The 23,352-nt window shown below is 31.9% G+C and overlaps 1 protein-coding gene across 1 annotated transcript; it reads right to left on the reverse strand.

The window, feature by feature from the left end:
- Positions 1-7,788: 7,788 nt before the first annotated feature.
- On the reverse strand, positions 7,789-16,873 carry LOC133311500 (phospholipase A(1) LCAT3). Its single transcript, XM_061512555.1, has 11 exons — positions 16,411-16,873; positions 16,257-16,348; positions 16,034-16,161; positions 15,786-15,921; positions 15,614-15,665; positions 14,839-14,939; positions 14,102-14,281; positions 12,584-12,741; positions 12,063-12,117; positions 8,691-8,744; positions 7,789-8,303 (listed from the first exon to the last, which is right to left on the reverse strand). Exons 1-11 carry the CDS (start codon positions 16,610-16,612, stop codon positions 8,124-8,126), a joined length of 1,338 nt encoding a protein of 445 aa, XP_061368539.1. The 5' UTR covers positions 16,613-16,873; the 3' UTR covers positions 7,789-8,123.
- Positions 16,874-23,352: the final 6,479 nt, after the last annotated feature.

Here is a 23,352-nt window from a genome sequence, read left to right on the forward strand (position 1 = left end):
AAAGTGAACTTTGTTAAAGTATAGTAGCGTGTAGTGGGTCGCAATCCTTTCCCTACTTTTTGTTCCCTTGCTCTTTTTATCTCTATATATCTATTAAAATAGATATTCTATAAAGTGTTGTATATATTACCAATATACATTTACCCAGCCTTACCAAGCTTTTATCTCTTGCTAATTCAATCCGAAATGAATTTTTTATGTGTGATTTCACATAATTACATTACGATAAAGATTCTTGAGTGTTAATATATAGACAAACCAACGGTGACAAGAGAGGATAGAGACCAAATATTGATAGCTCATTTGGTAACAAGGGAGTTGAGTAAGAGGAAAAAAAAGGATATCGGTTCGATCCTCACATGCTACAATTAGAAAAAGTTTAAATATTTTTATCCATGACCTTAGGATTGAGTTAACTCCAAAAAAAAAAAAGGGGCAGAGAAAAAATATTGAAATACAGGATAAGAAAAAAATAATAGTTGATTTGTCTATTAATTAATTGTTAAGAACTTTTCACATAATTCCATCATTTGAAATCATATGTGAGAACATTCACTCCCAAGTCAATCCCTAAGCTTTGCCCCATTAAATACTCCTAAACTCTAGATGACTCGAAAGACTCTATTTTCTATTTTTATTTTATTTTAATGTGTTTTGAGTGTGAACTTTTCTTTTGGCTCAAAATGATATTAGACTTTGGTTGGATGAGATATTTTTATAACTCAAACTTTTATCTTATAGAATAATTTGCTTATCAATATACCTAATCCTATGTTGAAAATCACATTTTGTTTTATTGTTTGTTTTTTGTAAATAAAAAGTTGTGTTTGGACGGGATGAGAGAGAGACAAGAGATGGGATTTGGGTTCGAATAGTCCAATATTATAAAATTGCATGCTTCATGTGCATCTGTGTCGTCTAACCCTTATTTTCTCGAATAAATCCTATAACGTAAGCTAACAAGCTCTGGGAATGCTCATTCGTGTCTTTTTCTGGGGGTTTACATTAATTTATCAAATCCAAAGCCCTAGCTTTGTGGTTGTGGAAACTTTGTTTGGGATTTAAACCTTTTTGACTTTGACTAGCCTTACATGTACTCTTAACATTCTTTATAATAATATAATTTTAACCTTAGAGGTTTGCCTGCAATAAATATACATAAAAATATATGAGGCTTATACGGGTCCATGTGAAGAGAGGAGAGAGAAAAAGAAAATACGAGTCTTATATATTTTTATGTGTATAAGATAAAATCATCTCTTACAACATGCGAAACACTAATCTCATCCTTTAATAATATAAATGTAAAAAAAACTTTTATTTTAAATTTACTTATTACTTAAGTCATTTCTTGTAAATTAATACCCTTTATTTTATTTTATTTTTCTTTCACTAGACCATCCTTTATCTTGGAATATATATAGCATATGTAAAATATTTTTACTACGTACATATAGAAGTGATTCTTGGATTCTGTTTGATAATTTGCTATAGTGAAACTTTTTATTGCATTACATATAATGGATCTAATTGAAGTGAAATATCAATAAGTTCATTCAAAACATGAACATAACTAAGTATTTAAGAAGACAAAGACGAACAATGCTTGATTCATTGCATTGTGAGAGAACAAGGAATGCTTGCAATGGAGTGAAAAGGACACTGGTGGTGTTGGTAAATGTGTCTTGATGGATCATGTGCTTATGTACATCTTATTTAGCGTGGAAGGCACAAAAATATATTCAATGTACGTAGTGAACTTAAACGGCTCAACCCACTTGTTTAGGGTAATTATTTATCTCAAATATATATATATATATATATATATATATATATATATAAATAAGGAGAGAGTTATGTTTACAAACTCTTATAAACTACACTATATATTCTGGAGAGTACACTCACTTAGCAATGTACTTCCTGGAGTATATAGTGTAGTTTGTAAATAAAAAATTTGTAAATATAAACTCTTCCTAAAAAATCACTCCCCATTTAACCCGACTAGCGAATGTGGGGTGAAGACAATCTTTGTACACAACTTTACGCTTACATAATTGCAAAGAAGCTGTTTCTTGGATTTGAACACATGACCTTTCAGTCATGATCTTTGACATTCAAGTGTGTGTGTGTGTGTGTGATCTTTGACACCGGTGTCAACTTTAAAATATAAATGGGGCATGATCTTTGACACTGGTGTCAAACTTTAAAATTTGACACCAAATCCTAACCGTGGATTTCCGCCAATCAACGGTTATCATTTATTGAGAATTAATAATTAATTCATAAGTTTGATTGGTAGAAATTATAACCGTTGATTGACGAAAATCAACGATTAGGATTTGACGTCAAATTTTAAAGTTTGACACCGGTGTCAAATGATCTTCTTACAAATATATATATATGTGTGTGTGTGCCAGCGTGCGCATGATCTTCTTATATTAGTATAAGAATAATAAATCTTACACTCAATCTTAACTGTTGATTTTGGTAAATCTGACTGTTGTACTTTCTTGGAAATGAATAATTAATTAATGAAAATAACTCAATCAATTACAGTCGTTTGATTGACTGAAAAGATTGAGTGTAAGACTTATTATTCTTACTCCGAGGCATATTATTTTTATATTAGTGTAAGAATAAAAAGTCTTATTTCCAAAAAAAAAAGAATAAAAAGTCTTACACCAAATCTTAGTTATTAATTGGGTAGGATTTAACAGCTTACGTATCTAATAAATCAGAACTGTTAAATATAAATAGGATTACACCAAGATTGAAATTATAACTTATACCAGTGTAAAATGATCATGACCCTATATATATTGAATATTATTCGTCAGTTCATTAATTACTCGACTAGTTCATTTCGAATTAGGTTGGATCATATAGAGATAAATTTCTTCCCATCAAATTTTAACACAAGGACTCGAACTCTAAAACCACCGATTAACTTAGAGTTTAAGTGATTGAGGTACTATTTAAGTGGAAGTAATGAATCGAAGCTCAAACTAAGCATTTATTTAAGCAATCGGCTCATGTGAGGCATTCCTTCCCCGCACAAATAAAGTTGAGGTTCAACTTTTTTACTTTGAATTTTTTTTCTTGTCTTATTCAAACTTGCAGATATCGGCTACCATATGACTGGAGCATCAAAAATAGTAAAAGGTATAACGATGATGCTATATTTAGGTACTTGAATGGACATGTGCTAATTAAACAATTTCATTTATTTTAAGAGTTTTATTAGAAATTAACAAATATTTATATTAATAGAAAATAATATGCAGTTTAAATCAGAAATTAAACAAGTATTTTTTCATTAATAATATAAATGAAAGATTATAAATATAAATATTATTATTGTATTTTTTAATGTTAAATCAAAAATAGAACAATAAACTATCAAAGTAAATAATAATTAAATATTTAAATTATTATTTGTTGTATTTTCATTATATTTTATATATAATTATATTTATTTTTTTATTTTTAAGATTTAATTTTTTTATATATATATATATATAATAGGCATTTTAATGAATAATTTAACAGACGATAGAAATATCATATAAATAAATGGTTAGAATTTTGATAAATCATAATATATGAGTAACTGTGATTGAATAAAAATACTGATTAATATAGAATAGCCATAGTTCAGGAACTAAATAAGAACATTTTAAATTTCAGTGTAAATTTTAAAAATAAACAAATAAAAGCTCACAAATGTTTTTTTTCCCGTAATAAATGAGTCAAACTATATATATATATATATATGGAAAAACGTTTCTCCGGCAACTTGAGATAAGTTTATCTCCGGCTATCTCAAAACGACGTCGTTTTGTTTTTTTATTTTCTTATATTAATTGATTCACTTTTGAATGATTATGATTCTCTTTTTCTCTCTCTTCTTTTATCACCATTGATCCATCTTTGTACTGTTATGATTTAGTAGCCGGAGATAAAATTATCTCCGGCAGCTTGAGAAATGATAAGCCCATATATATATATATATATATATATATATATATATATATATGGGGCAAGATCATTTTACACCGGTGTAAGAATAATAAGTCTTACACCAAATTTTAACCATTGATTTTCTTCATCTAACTATATGTATATATATATTAGTCTATATTTCCACTCTACACTTATCTAAAATTTTAATAACAATTAACTTTGAATGTAAAAATCACTTTTACTCTTTCAAGACTCGTAATTGTTCAATTACTCCCACCAGCCTGATTTCTTCCCCGAGCCCCACGTCTCTTCTCTCAGCAGTTGAAAACTTTTCAACTTCTGTTGTTCCATTTCTCATGTGGCTAATAACAGAGAGTAAAGACATCATTGTAAACCCAATTTCCTATAGATTAATTTATTAAAAAAATAAAAGGACAACATACTGGAAAAAAATGTTTTATTTGATTTTTAAAGTAGTATAACTATTCAAAAATAGCCCAAAAGAGAGTATAAAAAGTTGTATTTTATTTATTTATTAAATCAAGTTATAAAATTTTATATGTAGCACCAAAAGGGGAAGAGACCAATAATTGTTATTTTTTATTTTTTTTATTTTTTATCCTTGAAATAATATACAACCCTAAAAATATTAGATTAAATTTTATATTGTTTTATTCAATATTTCCGCATATTAAACGGTAAATATCAGGAAAAAAAATTAGAATATTAATAATTCAAATGGGGCAGTGGATCTATAGTTTAACCGCTTAAATTGAATTTATATAATAATATATAAACAGAAATAATATAACAAGTAAAGTGAGGCTTTTTGACCCTTATAACCCTTTATTAATAATTAATTACCAATTTGACCTTCATTTTAAACTAATTTGAAAATTTAACCCCCTCCAAAAACATAACACCAATCTGCCCATGTTTGACCGTTGACCACCAAGCCTACCCGGGTACACCCGGGTATTTTTTGAAAATTTTTGTCTACCCGGGTATGAAGGGGTGTACCCGGGTATTTTTCTTCGCACCTGAGAAATTGCTTGAATTATTTACCCGGGTAGGGAGGGGTGTACCCGGGTAAAGCCTTTATTTTTTTTTTTTAACCGGCAAGAGGAACAAGTTACGAACTAATGTCGTCGAGCTGGAGACAGGAGGGTGCAAAGATCGTCGAACTGAAAGCGAAGGTGAATTGAGTAAATTGAAAGAATTTTGCTATCCTTACTGTGTTCACATATTTATAGATTGAAAGAATCATGCTATTTTGAGATCAAAGCTTGAACAATGCTACCTTTGGTTTCTTTAGTGAGCCTTGAAATAACTTTTTACGATTTTCTACTCTCCTTGTAGATTTTTTAGTGTGAAGTTATTGATTTAGGAAAAGTAGTCTCTTTAACAGAGTTCAGCCTCATTTGCATGGTTCTGATGTTATTCTTCTCCTAGTTAATTTCTTTTCGTTTTCCTTTTAATTTCCTTTTAAAGGAAGAGTTTCAAAAACAATATCATCATCCACATTCACAGTCTTATTTACAGACTCCAGAATATATTCACATGTATTAGGGAAAAAAAAATCAGAAAAAGAAAACAATTATGATGCGGTGGTGATGGGTTTACAGCAACATGTGGCTCATACATGTGTTGACTTCGGAATGAATGAAAAAAGGTAGATGCTATAGTAGATCTTTTGGGATCCAACAAAGAAATACACACTGAAAAAGGGAATGAATTTTATAACAACCTGTAGGGGAAGTTCAAGCTTTAATCTCAAAATAGCATGATTCTTTCAATCTATAAATATGTGAACACAGTAAGGATAGCAAAATTCTTTCAATTTACTCAATTCACCTTCGCTTTCAGTTCGACAATCTTTGCACCCTGCTGTCTCCAGCTCGACGACATTAGTTCATAACTTGTTCCTCTTGCCGGTTTAAAAAAATAAAAAAAGGCTGTACCCGGGTACACTCCTCCCTACCCGGGTAAATAATTCAAGCAATTTTTCAGGTACGAAGAAAAATATCCGGGTACACTCTTCTATACTCGGGTAGACAAATTTTTTCAAAAATTACCCGGGTAGGAAGGGGTGTACCCGGGTAGACTTGGTGGTCAATGGTCAAACAGGGGGCAGATTGGTGTTATGTTTTTTGAGAGGGTCAAAATTTTAAATTAGTTTAAAATGAAGGTCAAATTGATAATTAATTATTAATAAAATATTATAAGGGTGAAAAAACCAGTAAAGTGATCTGCCTTAGTGGTTAGCATTTTTTTTCTTTCAACTTGTTAGTATAAGTTAAACCCAATTTACCATTGGTTCACGGGTCTTGACCAGGTTGCATGCATAACTAACTAATTGACTAAACTGAATCGGTTAATGATTTGGTTCCCAATACAACCGGTTTGACCAGCCGGATTGGACCGATTTAGAAAAGTTCAAAATCTGTATCCAAAAAAAAGAAAAGTTCAAAATCTCATAATTTAACACAGGTCGAATTCGAGTTAGATATTTTTTGTTTTTAAGAATAGAAAAAATAAACCTTGTATGATAACACATAAGACTTAGGTATTTGCTTGAGTTATTCGTCCAAAACATCGACATTAATGCGAAGCACCTAATTTTGAGAATATATATAGAGCCAGATCCTTTAATATTGGTGTTAAATTTTTATCTGAGAGTCGTTAGTTCAAAAAAGATCAACGATTCTGATTTGTAAGCATGTGACACCATTGATCTTTTTTTATCTAACGACTCTCAAATGAGGTGTCAAACTCCAAATTTGACACCGGTATCAAATGATCCTATCTCATACATATATATATATATATATGGAGCAAGATCATTTAACATTAATCTGACAATCAACGATTATTATTTATTGGGAATCAAACTTATTAATTAATTATTAATTCCCAATAAATGATAATCGTTGATTGACGGAAATCAACAGTTAAGATTTGATGTCAAATTTCAAAGTTTAACACCAGTATCGAACTAAAAAATTTGATACCAAATCCTAACCATTGATTTCCATCAATTTAACGATTATATATATATATATGATGAGGGATATTCTCATTACCAAAAATTTTCACTACCAACTTACTTTCTATCTAATCATCATTAGATTAGTATTTTCTCTCTCTTCAAAAACTTTTTAGTATTCTCTCTCTTTGATCCAATTGTGATTAGATGAGTAGAAAGTTAATAGTGAAAAATTTTGGTAGTAAGAATATCCTCCTATATATATATATATATAATTCCATTTGACATGAGTCATGACACATGCAAATTTAACATAAATACAAGTAAATCAACACAAACATAACAAATTTAAAAATAAGTCAACACCTTTTATATAAACACGACCAGCTTATTTTATAACTTAACACGACAAATTACAAATACTTGTAACATGAAAATATGTTGCTTATTATATAAATGGGGATTATATCCTTCATATCGTAGGAATTATTTTGTTGTCATGTTAAAAAAAAGATAAGATATATATAGTATTAAAAATAGTGATGGGACACTTTATTCAATGAATTGGTTTGTCTTTTTCTTAATATAATAAAAATTTTGGTTTCAACATAATAGATGCATTTTCCTATATAAATTGGCATAACACGACATAAATAACCTATCAATAACAAAATATAATATAACACAATAATACACGAATAATATATATATACTAAATATTACTTTCATTAATATTGTATTGACACGACACATTCCAAGAAATTAATGCAGATCAATTTCATATTTGAGAGATAACACACAACACAGCCCAAATTTTTGCCAACACAAGAACACGACGTAGATTTTCACCAATACATATACAGAACAAATTTGACAACGGATTAAATCGAATACAAATTTCTCATATCATATTCATGTCGGCGGATCATATTGAAAATTCTTATCCCTATTTCTTCCACCAAATATAGTACACCACAATAATAAATCATACAATATAATGAAATTGTACCAAATGCATCAAATTGTTTATTGCACCAACAACGGGGCTTTAGGTCTTTCTAAGTTCCTTTTCTTCTTCTTTTTTCTAAAATTAATAGCATGGAAAGACACTTTCTTTTTAGTAAACGGAGAACACATACAGAAGTATATGACCTTTCTTTTTCTTTTTGTATTATAGAATCATAGGCTTGCTTGGAACAACATCTGCCACTTTTGATGTCTTAGATTGCTTGCTAACCATTGGCTCAATACCCAACCATTTTTGAATAAGTTGAAACACTGTTTTATCTCGTAATATTTCACGGTGAGCAGAAGCAACTCCCACCCTTTCAGTGGCTTCCAGTCCATCAGCCTGTAATATGACAAGACAAAAAAAAACAAAAAAAAATCATCGAATTAAATTAAAATTTCATGATTAATGACTGCATGACACAAATATAGGATAAGGAATTATAATCAGACGATAAATCTGGAACTACAATATTAACGAAGCATCACATAGTTCAAACTTCAAACAATATCCATCTATCCGGCCTACTTCCATATGCCAGCGAAATGTGTCTATCTTCAAAAGCCAGCAAATAATCACCTTGAACAGTTGAACGACTCTTATTATGGCATGACTGCATGCTTTTAACGTTATAATTTAGCACTACAGCTGTGCCCAAGCAGTTATGAAAATTTCAACATGGGTACAACTAAGTATATATACAGAATGCAGAAAGATCAAAGAGAGCACCTTGGCTGATTCAGTAGGAACTGTTCCATCTCCATCGACGAAAGAATACTGTGGCTGCAAACATAGAGAAGTTTTCTTCACACATGCATACATGCACAACACATACACACACACAGAGAGAGAGAGAGAGAGAGAGAGAGAGCTACATATTATTAGAAAGAAGTTAGAGAATTATATCCTCCTAGAAACAAAACAAAGAGAAAATGCAGAGCCAAAATGGCTAAAAAAGCAATAAAATTATTCAATCTCTTTGCATACCAGTAATAGGTATTCCATGAAATAAGCATGAACTGAAAAACAATGCAGGGGGGAAGATACACACTTCTAAAAATATGCACATTTCTCTCGAACAAGATACGAGGAAGAAACTGAATGTGAAAATAGTAGCTGCTTTACAATGCAAAAGAAATGGTCTATTATTTCTGAACTAAAGCTGCACACAATCCAAAAGGAGATAGAGCTGCCTGAAGTCTACAAATTAGCAACACGTGACTTGCATTACGCCAACTACATACCATTGCCCAAAAAGAAGCTTGATTAGAGAAAGTCTTGGACTTCCAAATGAGTGTCAAGGAGGATCCTTTAGTGGCTATGAGAATGAATTGGAAACAGAGAAAAGGACTTAAAAGAAAACGCGCAAGATAAATCCAAATTTAACTACCTGGGTGGGAGCAGAAGAGAAATGACTAAAAATCAAGTAAAAGCATAAGGGACTTTAATTCACTAGTTTTTCTATCATAAGGTTCCTACCAAAGTGAAAGAGAATTACAAGAAATATCGGGACCTTGAATAAAAAATTATGGGAAACTATGCATAAAGGATAGACTATACAAGTAAGGAAAAGACTCTAAAGGCATATTTTTCAACTCAATTGTCCTCCCTAAACTTGATATGAGAATGATAATCAATCCCAAAGAAACCAATGGTCTACAAGAAGCATATCCCCGAGAATAAACTTCGGTGATCGTTGGATTGGCATCCCACCCATTTTGGTCTAAATCATCTCACAATTACCGAGTACCATAATGAAGTACTTGCTGAAGGAAAACGGCATAGCCAATGTTATAGGATACCAAATTTCCAAACCCCATTCATACTTGGCTTGCAGCAAACCTCCCAACAAAGAAGATGATCTTTTCTCTGCTTTCCCACACCATAGCAAAGTAGTCCATCATAATTTTATTTATCCTCAAAGGCACTCCCACTAGAATCCAGAAATAGAAAAGTTAATAAAGGGGAATCCTTACAGGTCTGAATAAGTCAACCATCCAAAAAGTTTAAAAATAAAATAAAATAAAATAAAAAAACCCTTCCAACTATCCAAGCAGTTATAGACCTTTTGAATCATAAGATCCTAAAAGGAATTAGCCCATGGATTACCACCGAAGGATATACCCAAATGAGTATGAGATTGCTGCAAGATTTGACAACTAGCCAAAGAAGCACGGGAAGAAAGAATCTATCCATAGTCAAAACAAGCCAAATCAAAAAGGTCCCTATCCTTCATTCCTCCATCAAAAAGGAATAGTATGATAAGTAAATTTGAGGAAAGAAAGCAAAACGTTATTTAGCCATACTTTAATATACTTAATGTGACCCCTATCACTAGCCCTGGAAATCAACCAACTTTGAACATCAACCACTAAAGTACACAAGAAAGCAGATAAAGGTTCCCCTTACATAACTCCTTGCTGTGCTTGAAACCAATGCTTAGATTCATAGTTCATCATCACAAAAATAGATGCAGCTGAGATACATAGAGAAATCCACCTTCTCCATCAAGAACTAAAATCCTATCCATCAAGAACCTTATCTAAGAAATCCTGCTCCATCAAATCATACGCTTAATCAAAATCCAGCTTAAAGGGAGGAAAAACTATACCACCAACTTTCATTGTTCTTACAACGTCCACCACTCCATTCACTACTACATCTTCATCTAGGATTTGTTCATCTACAATAAATGAAAAAACCTCATTAATATGCTCATGTACATTGATAACCAGGCTTATCAACCATAGTCCTTCACCTTAGTAGATCTATCCTTCTTAGTTATACGAGCAATGAAAGAAGAATCCATACTCGCACCAATCTTGCCATTACAATGAAATTCAGCAAACATCTTTATGGGATCCTCCTCAAGGATATCCCAACAATTTTGAAACGCAACAGATCTTTGAATTTCTTCTTCCACTGTCTGTATATTTGCAGATTCAGTTCAACCATTTCAAGTTAACTCAAAGCGCTAAAGTTATCAATAGCTAATGATGGGCATAATTAACGTCTAAAGTAAATATCAGAATTCAAGAAGCATGGAGGCTGGAGCAGTAGTGCACTGATTACATGAATGAGTAAGTTGATAGAACTGAACCAGAATTCATGTTAAAGAACGTAATCTTTATCATAAGAACAAACGGTCTCAGGACCTATATCAAGATGATACTGTTGAGAGATTGACGATCAATATTGAACACAATGAAACAGTCTCCTACACCAGGTATTTGACAGACCTGGGCTCTCCCTCCAAAACCAAAGACCTTCACTATTATTTCCCTCATATTATTATACCCTGTCATCAATTAAGACTTCACCTAGTTACTTTTTTAACACTACAGATATCTGACACTAAATGGTCCGATTTTATAGAATATCCACAGAGAAACTTCTCTATTTACTGATCTCAGTGAGAAACCAGTGCCCAGGAAGCAATTACACCTGATCAAGATGAAAGGAAACACTCAAAAACAGAAAAGAAGAAGAAGAAGAAAAGATAACACAGGTTATTAAAGAGACCTATAACCTCCCATGCAATCCCACCCCGAAATCTAGCCTTCCTTTCTCTTTTCCCATCATCCTCTTCTCTTACACCCAGACCCTAACAGAACATACCACCCTTTTACCCCTTCTATGCATTCCTTTCTCTCCTTTTGCCACATAAGCATTCTGTTTTAGGTGTAGTGACTAGTGAATATTCCATCTTTCCTCCCTCACATTCCTTGCGTAGTCCAGCATAAGGCTTCATGACATGAATCATTCTCCAACGAACTTCTAGATCCCCACCAGTAAGTTGTAAATTTGAATTATTATTTCATATTATTTTTTGAAAAAAAAAAGTCATAATATCATTTGTACATTTATTTTTACAGTCTGTAACAAGAGCTTTGAGAGGGAGCCCTACCTCCCAAGAGAAAGAATTGTTTAAAGTTCAAATTTAAAATAAAGGATCTCCTAGGTGTCAAGTTTAGGATTATGGCAAATGCTTGCCTCTCAGTAGAGAAAGAAAATGGTGTAGTATCAATGAAATATTTTAAGAGAATGAAGATATCAGAGTCTCATTACTAGCCTTCATAAAAAGAGAATTAAGTAGCTCACCATTGTGCGGCATACTTCAGATAAGTCCTCTATTGGAGATTTTTCTGAACCATAGCTGCATTAGGCATGGACATCAGAACATGTCATAAGCAAAAATAGTATAGAAAGTAGAAACTTTTGAATATTGAACAGCGGTCATTGCATTTAACCTCTCAAGAGAATGGACTCAATGTGTCAATCACAATTGTCAATATAAGATTATCCTGTTTCTTGAGGATGAGATTATCCTTTTTACATCGACCAAAATTATAAAAAAAAGGGTTTTGAAATTAAATAAAGAAATAAGACAAGTCCAGCTAATCAGGAAATTCAGAAAAAAAAATACTGATCATGGGGCATAGAAAAATTCTGATCAAAGTTGTAAGGGGGATAAACATCGCAATATGATATCAATTTTGTCAAATGATCCAGTTTATTTTCTACCAAACTTCCCCATCTCTCAACCTAAATTAATACTTTTGGTCTATAGTAAGTAGTTCAAAGACATACTTGTTTTTTCCAAGAGCAATTTACTCACATACCAAACATCAAAAGGTGTGTCAAATGATGTCCCATAAATGTTATAGAAGAGGACCCCATCTGGCAGTTTAGCATTACATATAATTTGACGAGTTCTGGCAGCCCATTCTAGAATATCAAAGTTAAAGGGCACTGGGACCGTTTTCCCATTATAATTTAGCTGCAAAAAATAACACTCATAAGTCCATGAAATAACTAATGGGAAAATTATGTGGGAAATGATTTTTGTTTTGATTATAAAAAGAGAAATGACGTGTTGTATGGTTGTCATAATTAACACAAATCCTTTTCTTGGCATTAATTCACATGAAGACATTTGCTTAGTCTAAGTAATGACAGGCAACAATATCCCATCCCTTATGCTGAATCCGCATCTGCCTTTATTAAACAGAGAAGTCACTTCAGCTACAAGCAATGTTCTGAGAACAGGACCAGACCAAACCGGCCAGTTTGACTGATTGAACCTGGAACTGATCCAAGCTTTCTACAGTTCTTCTCTAATAACCATAACATGACCAAGCAAGCCAGCTGGTTTTGAAGAACCAGTCAAACCAACTACAGTGCTTCAGTGGGTCAACCAGTTTACAACATCAGTGACACAACAACTCATAGAGGTGCCATATCACAAATGGCTAGGAGTTGAACCCGAACACTTGACGTGCAGGGTCAAGGAATTTGTCATTAGGCCAAAATGGCTTACAGCTTAACCATTGTATTGTAATATATTTGTTAATCAGTTCTAGTTATAGCTAATCTTCTTACTTCCCTTCTCTTAATGGTATTTCTTTTTCTGTTTTAAAAAAAGTCAGTCATAGACTCATAGTCATAAATGATAAACTTTTAAATGTGGATTTTGACATAAGATTTTTCTTCTTGTTATAGAGGAAGGGAGAAATTAAAACTAGGGGAGGATAAGTTATCCTCCAAACCATCCTCAGCAGTCAGCACACAAGAATGAACATGAAAAAACACTCGAGAAAGCAACAAGTCTGCAACCATGAGCAGAACACCGAAAAGAAGGATAAAAACAAAATCTTATCCCAGAAAAAATTTAGGGGTAAAGAGACACCCTTATTGATGGTGATGGAAATTAATTTTATATAGTACCTTACTTTGTTTAGTCGCTGAATATAAATTTTGAAATTCTAACTACTAAAAACGATGACAAAATTTATTTTAAATTTTTAACAATGATAACAGAATTACCAAATGAAATGTGTATAAATTTTTTAAGAATATTACCATTCATAAAGTTGATTTTAATAATATTAGTTTTATTTGAATTCATTAGTTTATATATTGTCTCATAATTTATTTATCTATCTTCATAGTATTATATTTAAATTACGAATTATATATTTCTTAAAACTTCAAGTATGCTCCTAAATATGTCAACAAATTATAATGTAATAATACAAGTAAAATCAAGGCTTCTAGACATGAATTCCTTGAATATTTCAAAGCATATATATGGGCACATCTTACATTCATCAGCCTAAAGAAAACTTCAATCAGATTACCTCATTGTCCCTCAGTGCTTCTTCAAATAAAGATATACTCTGGACTGGTCCATAAGATTCCAAATTGATGTTAATATCCCCATTTTTGGTTTGCTTTCGCCAAACATGAATTTCTGGCTGCTTTTTCCATTCATATTCCGGATTTGGCAACATCTCATATATTGATGGACACTCAACTACCTAATGTGATATAAAAAATTATCTCAAAAAACTTATTGGCTTTACAACATGTCACAAAAAGAGCATAAGTGACTATTCTCGAAAGAATGATTTGGATGGTGACCGAGCTTTGGATCTCAAGAACTAGCGCACACGGGCTGCAGACATCAGTGAATCACTGTGACGGGTGCCAGAGAGGTCCATCACTGTGGAGCCTTCAATGGCTAAGTTAGAATGAATGGTTAAGCTCTCAGAGAGAGTAAGAAAGTGTATATGTGGGGAATGATCTTAGCCATTGGAGGCTCTACAGAAGAGAACATCTCTAGCATCCCTCACAGCCATTCTGTATTGTACGCAGCTCATATCCAATAGTTCCAAAGGATTCAAAGCTTGGTCACAATCCAACTCATTACTTTGAAGAGCCAATTCATTTGAACTGGACTTTGGCCGCTTCCTTGGCAGCGATACCATGATTAAAAGTGAACGGGTAAATTGGAGATCTTTCCAGGGAAAAATATTGTCCCAATATTCAATTCAAAGACATTGACTGAACAAATTAATTGAGAACAAGAATTTACCAATTGATGCATAGACCACCTTGATACAAAAAAATAGCTTTGAAAGCCATCAACAAACTCTAATCCAGTTAATATAGAATCATTGATGCACCCTGGGGCTCCTGTTCAAGTGGAATTCACATTCAAGCATGGATGGATAAGACATTTATTAAAATGGAAAAAGAGTATAAAGGAAAGGAAAGCTAAGCCCAGTATGTTTGTGATTCAAAGCAGTAGGAATTTTTTTCAATGCACTAGTTGCACATTTTTCTGTCACTTTCATCACATCAATATAAATTATGCAAGAAAAGAGATCTATTACTCTTAATAACGAAATGTTGGAAGATGATTATAATTTGGTATTTATTTCCATCCAATCTGTAGAAAAATGTCAGAAACAAATCAAGCCCCTAGTAAAGAGCAGAACGAACTACAGACAAAATTAAGGAGATGAGAAAGGTCCCTGCTAATCAAACTATTGAGATGAAAACTTACATTCGAGTATGAAGATGGGCAGATAATTAGTCTTGGTAGTTTAACATCACAGAGTTTTAGAATTGCACAATTACCAATAATATTTTTAGAATTACATTAAGAAAATGTTTCAATTTCATATCATGAATTTCACATTGACTATCATTTGGCTATCATGAAGGGTGAGTTAATATTCAGCAAACGAAATATTTTTAAATTTTCAATCATAGACCAATAATATTGACTATTGAGTACCTCCTATATATACTAGAGAGGGTAATCGGCGAAACAAAAGTAAAATACACAAAAACAGAGGAATCACCTTGGAAAGGGCAAGCCAAGCAAATCCATTTATTTACATATTTCGTAAACACCTGCCAAGGAACAATGTAAATTACCACTATTTATCCTTTAACTTTCTTCCCTATATATAGTAGAAACAGCACAAGTGTCATAAGTGGTCATTTAGAAAGAAAAAAAAAAAATATGCGCACATCATTATGAAGTGACATGAAACACAACATCATAAACCCTCCCATGGAATGTGATATTATATTGACTTTTCTTCCACCAGAGGCTTTGTAAGCAGTTTCCAACTTGAGTTTAAGACCTTCCATTAACTTGTCAATCCTGCCAACAAAAAAAATAAAATAAAATAAAATAAGCACATAGTTTTTTGATTCACTTACTTAGTAAACACATTAAATGAAGCTCACACCATTTGCATTGGCATTAACATTACCTATTGCTTTGCCGGAAATCATATCCATAACCAAACAATGTGGTTCCTTTCTTATACCCACATCCAACAAGCATGTCAATCATGTCATGAAAATGATATACCTCTGTCAAATGTATACATTTCGTAAACTGCCACATAACACAAATATAAAAAATACTTAAGAACAACAAGATTTAATTAAATAAATGAATAATTATTGAGTTCATGAGTATTTGTTACTTACCAATGATGGATCTAAAATATCAATCGCGTAGAGACCATAATCATCGTCAGGTACAACAATTTCAGATTTCTTATCTAATGATTCAGTGTAACCTGAAATTTCGTGTTTAATAATCAAAAGTGAAACTGAGAGAGAGAGAGAGAATAGTTAGTACCTGTTTGAGGATTGTAAAGGGACCATATCTTCTTTCGGAACTGCAAGTCCGCGAGGAAGATCCTGACCCAAACCCGAGAGGTGAACCCGAATCCCTTGGGCTTTGAATTGATAATGGAACCACCCATGCCTGTAACCAGTAGGATCGGGTCCCGATCCGAAACTGGCTCGTCGGGTTTTCCAAAACACGGACACGAACGCATAGCTTCTTCTTCTTCTTCTCAACTCTGAACACTGAACTTCAAAACATGCACACCAAACACTCAATTCACTATTAACTTTACTTCACTATTTATTGTGATTATATTAACTTTTATTGGTTCTTAGAGAGTTAATAAATTGCTTTCTCTTTTTTTTTCTTTTTCTTTTTCTGAAAACTGTAACTTTGATTTGCTCTCTCTATGTCTCCGATCACCAATTAGCATTGAATTTCTTGATGTTTCCACTTTAAAAAAATGGATTTGACTGTAAGTGTACGTTATCCGTCGACCAATTTTTGCATATCTGCCCTCCTTCCTTTGTTTATTTGCTTTTTACTCCCTGAGTAGTAAAATGTTTAAAGGAGAAATTTTTTTTTTATCGAAAAATAATAATTTTCAAAAATATGGTGAAAATTTTTTTTTTAGTAAATTATTAAAAGGTGTTTAGTAGGCTAAATTTTTTCAGAGAATGTTAAGTTAATTTTACTGATGTTGTGTGTTAATTTTCTTATCACATGGGAAAAAAATAATTTCACCTCTTCAATGGTAATCTTCCTCAACCATTTTACGGAGAAAAACAAATGATGAGAAAAAAAAAATTCCAGCTATATTTTTATTTCACCTCTTATCAAACATTGGCAAATAATTTTTCCTACCTTATTTTTTTAGGAAAATTTTATTTTACCTCCTACTGAACACTCTTTAGCATGTTTGTTGTTAAAAAATTTACAAACGAAATTAAAAAAAAAATTACCACCAAACACGTGAAACAATCGGTAAAAAATTATTTCAGCTTTGAGTTCAAGTCTCTAAAAATGTCATTGTGTTAAAATTTGATAAGAAAAGCTTTGCTGATCATATAATTTTATTTGACTAAAATCGAAATAGTTGAATAATCGATGAACTTATAAATAATATAAAAAAATTAATCAAATTTCTTAATCTATGTCATGTGTATTTAAGTGACTTGTTAACGTGTTGACATCAATTTCTTTGGTCCAACTAACTGACCAAATACTTTTTTTTCCAAATATATGTGGATGAAGCACAAATTCTCATATTCATAAAAAAAGCAATTTTTTTCCATATTTAGAGGAGTTGCTATTAATAAAATGCATGATATTTCAACGAATTACTAAGCTCTTTGGTAAATTTAAAGAGAGATATGGATTTATAAACGTCTTTATAAAGATTACTAATTAATTCCATATTTAACATACTTTTTTTTTATTGAAATTGTTCTTGGAAGAAGACAAGTGATTAAGGAAACTGTGGCAAACGTTGTAAGAAAAACAAAATAGTGAGGTTGGAAGGAAAATATGTCAAAATGAGGAACCAAAGAATAAATTAAGTTGAAAGCGAGTAAGAGAAAAAAAAAATGTAAATATTAAAATGGCATTCAGTTGAAGATAATAAAATATGCAGCCTCGTGTTTACCTAAAAATCAAAACAAATGCAGCCACGTGGTTTGTGATACGCGAAGTAGAAATTTCTTGTACGAAAATGTTCAAGCATCTAAACGGTATATTCTTTATCCAATAAAGAGTAAGGTGGCACCGAGGGCGAGAGACATCCACGGTTTCGTTTTGTCTTTTTCAAATACAAATTATGTCAACTACTTGTCAGAATCCAAATGGACACTCATTTCCAAATTGGATGCTTGAATTTAGGTGCGATTTACGATTAAATAAACAACAAAGACACGTGATTTTGTAAAATAGATTATGTTCATGGATTCATGTTTCTCGTTTATAATTTATAAGAGATATTTTTATTTTTAATATATATATATATAGGAAGTTTATACTTACAACTTTTTTTTTACAATTTTTTACAACCACATCTTAACACTATTGATTTTCGCCAATCAACGATTGTTATTTATTGTGAATTAATAATTAATTAATGAGTTTAATTTGTAAAAATCATAACCATTAATTGACGAAAATCAATGATGTTAAGATATAATTGTAAGAGGTTATAAAAAAAACAGTTGTAAATATAACCTACCTCATATATATATATATATAGGGAAGGGATCATTTGACTCCAGAGTAAGTCTTACTCTTCATCCTAGCCGTTGATTTCTGTCAATCCAACGGCTATAATTTAGGGAGTTATATTAATTATTTAATTATTAATTACATTATAAATGACAACCGTTGATTTCCGTCCATCAACGACTGAGATTGAGAATATGACTTACAAATCTTACTCTGGAATCAAAAGAACCCTCCCCATATATATCTACGGTTCATATCTCTACGGTTCATATGAGATTATGTAGGGAGAAAATAAATAAAAAAATATGAATTTTATAAATTTTTATATATATATAAAAAATAAAATTATCTGTTAATTAAATCCTATGTTTAGTTATATCAAGTCAAAACTATTTTTCACCTAAAGATAAAAAAATTAAATATTAACTATTTTATTTATGAAAAACATTTAATTCAAATTATTCGAAATTATATTTTTCGAAGCTTACTTAAAGATGCATTCATTAAATTTTAAATGTCAATTACACCCTTACACGGGAAATTTGGGCCTTTGATTTTTGTGACAAGAGGAAGAATGAGAAAAAAAAAAAACTATTTTTATTAATCGAGATAGTTGGAAAATTATAAGGTATATGAGGGACAGGTGTAATGTAGGTGCATGTAATCAGATTTTCTAATCCACTCTAGAATCTCCTGCGCCCATTCTTTATTCCCGTCTCTATCAAATGGTGTCTTGTTCATTTGCCCAAACGATTCATTGAATAAGAATGCAAGAATCACAAGTTTTTCAACATATGTAAGGAGAAACTATCATATTTTGTGAGACGAGCGCACCTTCTTGCCAAGTGGGTTTTTCTGGAAGTTGTACTAGGAGTGATAATTTTTAACACCATCTATTTATATGACATGTAAAATTTGTATTCGATCTATTCATTTTTCTTTATCATTTTGTATGTTAATCAATAAATATAAGAAAAAAGTATTTGTCGTTTTAAATTACACAATTTATTTATTTCATTTTCACAAAGAGGTGAGACTTACATTTTTATTTTATTTTTTGTCTATTCTCTTTTTCTCATAATCTATCTCTTTCTTTCACTTAAAATAATATAACTTACATCCTTTAAAATGATACATATTTTTTTCTAAATATAAAATTGATTCACATTAAACTTTTTATAAATTATTTATGTCATATCAACATGATGTTGATAAAAATAATATTTAGTATATAAATTATTTGTGTCCTATTAACTCGCATAATAAATAACACACATTAGATTGTTGATTGTTCATATCATGTTATATCCTCCCACATAATAAGCCATACATTCTAAAATTAGCAATTTATTCTTATTATATCGTGTGAATTCGCAAAATAGATGAATTGTGTACACATTTTAACCCTTTTTTTTCAATTAGTGTGTGTTCTGTTTTTGTATATTTTCCTTAATTATCCAAAAAAAAAAAATGTCATGTCAATCCGAACTCACATGCCTACGAAAAACTTACATATATATTTAAGGGTGACAATTCGTGTCAACCCGACCCGACCCGAATTTCTCACGACACGAAAAATCTCAACCCGAACATGACCCAATTAATTATTTGTGTCAAAATTCTCAACCCGAACACGACCCGCTTATTTTACGGATTGACACGACACAACACGAATAACTTTATAATGTAACTATGACCCATTATTACACATGTTAACACGACTCGACCCGATCTGACATGAGTTTTAGAATGCTCACATTCAAAACCTGTATTTAGGCACTGATTTTACATCCAATAAAAGCATATACATCCAATAAAGCCATTGCTCAGAGAAAAGGGTTGTTTGAAACCCTAAGTGTATGTTATTTTTTTTATACCACTCGCTAAAATGACTATAATAACCTTATACAAAAACTATTTGCGGGTTAGAGCGAGTTAGTGGGTTGACCCGAACCCGACTCGAATTTTTTCGTGTCATTTTTCTTCAACCCGAACACGACCCAATCAGTAAACGGGTTGACTCAAACACAAAAATTTCGTGTCGGGTTAGCGGGTCGTGTCAGAAATTGCCACCCTATCCATCTATATGTATCCATTTAGATGATGTACTATAAGACCCTTGAAAACCATGGTTGGTATCTTGTAAAGAAATCAGTGCCACGACAGGGGAAGTATTATTGTCACCCGTCTTTAATGGTAGTATCATATAATGAAACCGTTATCATCATGAGGAATAATTGCTAATAAATGTCTTCTGTGACTTCCTATAGGTTATTTGGGTGGAGTTCATACCATCCAATTTTCACTAATACTTTATGGCACGGGACCTGCAGAAAGTGGATTGATAATAATATAATTAGTGTTTGTGATTAGGGATGCTAAACGAATCAGGGACCTTTAGCTCGGCTCGTGAAGGCATGAGCTTATATGTCTAAAATTGATTGTTGTCACAAGGCTTGAAACTTGTATAAAAGCTTGTTTAATAAAAATACCTCAGACTCTAATTCAAAAGCTCGGCTTTAGAGGCTCTCAGGCTGGCCTAATATTTTTATTTTTTATTTTTTTTATATTAAACAGACTTTTTGAATAATTTTGCTCTATATATTATGTTGTTTGGATATACATTGAATTTTAATAAAGAGCCATTTCAACCTAAAACCTTAAGGTGACAGGTGATGGTCTTTTTAATACTTTATATTTTATTCTCCAACACACATCCTCAAGCAAGAGCCCTTTGGGCTGAAAGTGGGGCGGTGAGAATCGAACTTGTGATCTCGTGATTCCTAAAGCTCTGATACCATGTAAAGAACCACTTCAACCCAAAACCTTAAGGTGATAGGTGATGGTCTTTTTAATACTTTATATTTTATTCTCCAACAGAATTATGAATATTTATGAAATTACTAGTGTTGTTGATTGTATATTCTGTTTGAATAAATTTTTGTTGTCTTATTTTTTTAAACAGGCTAGCAGTCTAAACAAGGCTTTTATTTTTTGTAAATAAGGCAGGCCACAGGTCGATAATTATATTTATAACATGTAACAGACTTGGTCAGGCTGACACATTTAAACACAAGCTTCTTTTTAGATCAAAGTTCAGCTCAGCTCGGCCCGTTAATACCCTTATTTGTCATCATACTTTTCATTAGAGTAACAAATGGGCTATCATGTGTTGCCATTTACGGAGGTGCATAATTTCGAAGTTCACCACCTATCATTAGTGGCGGATTTAGGATTTTTTTTTTCCAGGCAAAAAATCAGATGTATGAGTCAAAGTAAATTGAGTTAGGACTTTATTATATAAGTAAATTTGGTGATTATGTCATTGGGTCAGTGTATAGAAGAATGTATGCCAAAATAAATATATAAAAGATATGTCTAACTAAATCGGGGTACTTTAGAAGCCTCTAATGCATATCATTGGACGCCTACCATTAAGAATATTTTTTTTTTCAAATTTTATTCTTATGAGTTTTCTACCTATTTTTCACATCTCGTAGACAAGTCACGGTTTGGGAAAAAAATTTAGTGCTCCGGGACTATGTGCTCCTTTCATTAAGGGGCTAACACTTGATAAAAAAATAATTTTGCTCTCTCCTCTCTAGCAATTTTGATTAGTCCGGACCACTGATTCAATGGTGCTCTTGGAGCATCAAAGTTCTTCTCCACAGTTTGATGCCGCGACACACAAGAGAAATGTACCACATATGTGTGGCTGGACAAAAATTACTGTAAACATCTAAACACAATAATACTTAAGAACTCACAATTGAGAGATTAGAGTGCTCGATGTCATCGGCAGTGTAATTCTGCATAATACCACTTCACTGAAGTCCATTATCTCAAATCTAAAAATCTCCCCCACAGTAACCTCTGCACCGAGGGGATTTAAATAGGTGTGTGTACCTTCACTTTCATAAATCAGGAGGAGCTTTGAAAAGCGATGGTTTTTAACAACTACTAGCAGGGCTCTTGTTTGATTTTTTTTTCTCCTTTATTCTTTAATGGGTGGAGGACCACTCACCCCTGACAAAAAAAAAATTCTAGAAATTTTAATGTGGGATGACCGCCCACCCTAGCACCCGTTTGCCTACCATTCATCCAGCCACCAAATTCAATTATTACAATAACCAAATATGTTAATAAGATGATTCGAAGTTTTTCTACCATATTAATAAGTACTAACTTAATTTTCCAAAGCATTTGTATTGTGTTGAATCCTCCTCCAATAGAAAGGGTTACTCTAAAGCCTAAACCCTATCAGTGACTAATGGGAATACAAGATATAAGAACCTTTTATACCACAATCTTGGTCACTTTATTCATGCTTAATTTGTACATTGTGGTGAGCTACGACTTTTAGAGTTGGATGCTAGAGTGTGATAATTGGCTTGAAAATAATTTAGAATATGAGGTATTAGAAGTTACTTTTGAAGTATAACAATCAAGTTTAATCCACAAATTGAAGATGACGGCTAGTTCAAGAGCTGATCTCATTATTATCAAGAAAATAAGTTATGCTGCTTAATCATATTTACGGGGAAGACAATGCTTGCAATGACTTATTAGCTACATATGTGTTGCTTCTATCTTTCACGACTTAATTTCTTGACGATTCTCTTCTAGAACTTGATATTCACATGTGTTCTTTCTTATTTCCCCGGCTTCTTTTCTCTTATTTCTCACTTAACCCTAATAAAATTAAGGGAGTTATTAATCTCATGTTGTTTGAGATAGTTC

This window comes from Gastrolobium bilobum, unplaced genomic scaffold (assembly GCF_033153095.1).
Source record: "Gastrolobium bilobum isolate Gb01-03AN ecotype WA unplaced genomic scaffold, APGP_CSIRO_Gbil_v1 utg1846, whole genome shotgun sequence".
Classification (NCBI taxonomy): Eukaryota; Viridiplantae; Streptophyta; class Magnoliopsida; order Fabales; family Fabaceae; genus Gastrolobium; species Gastrolobium bilobum.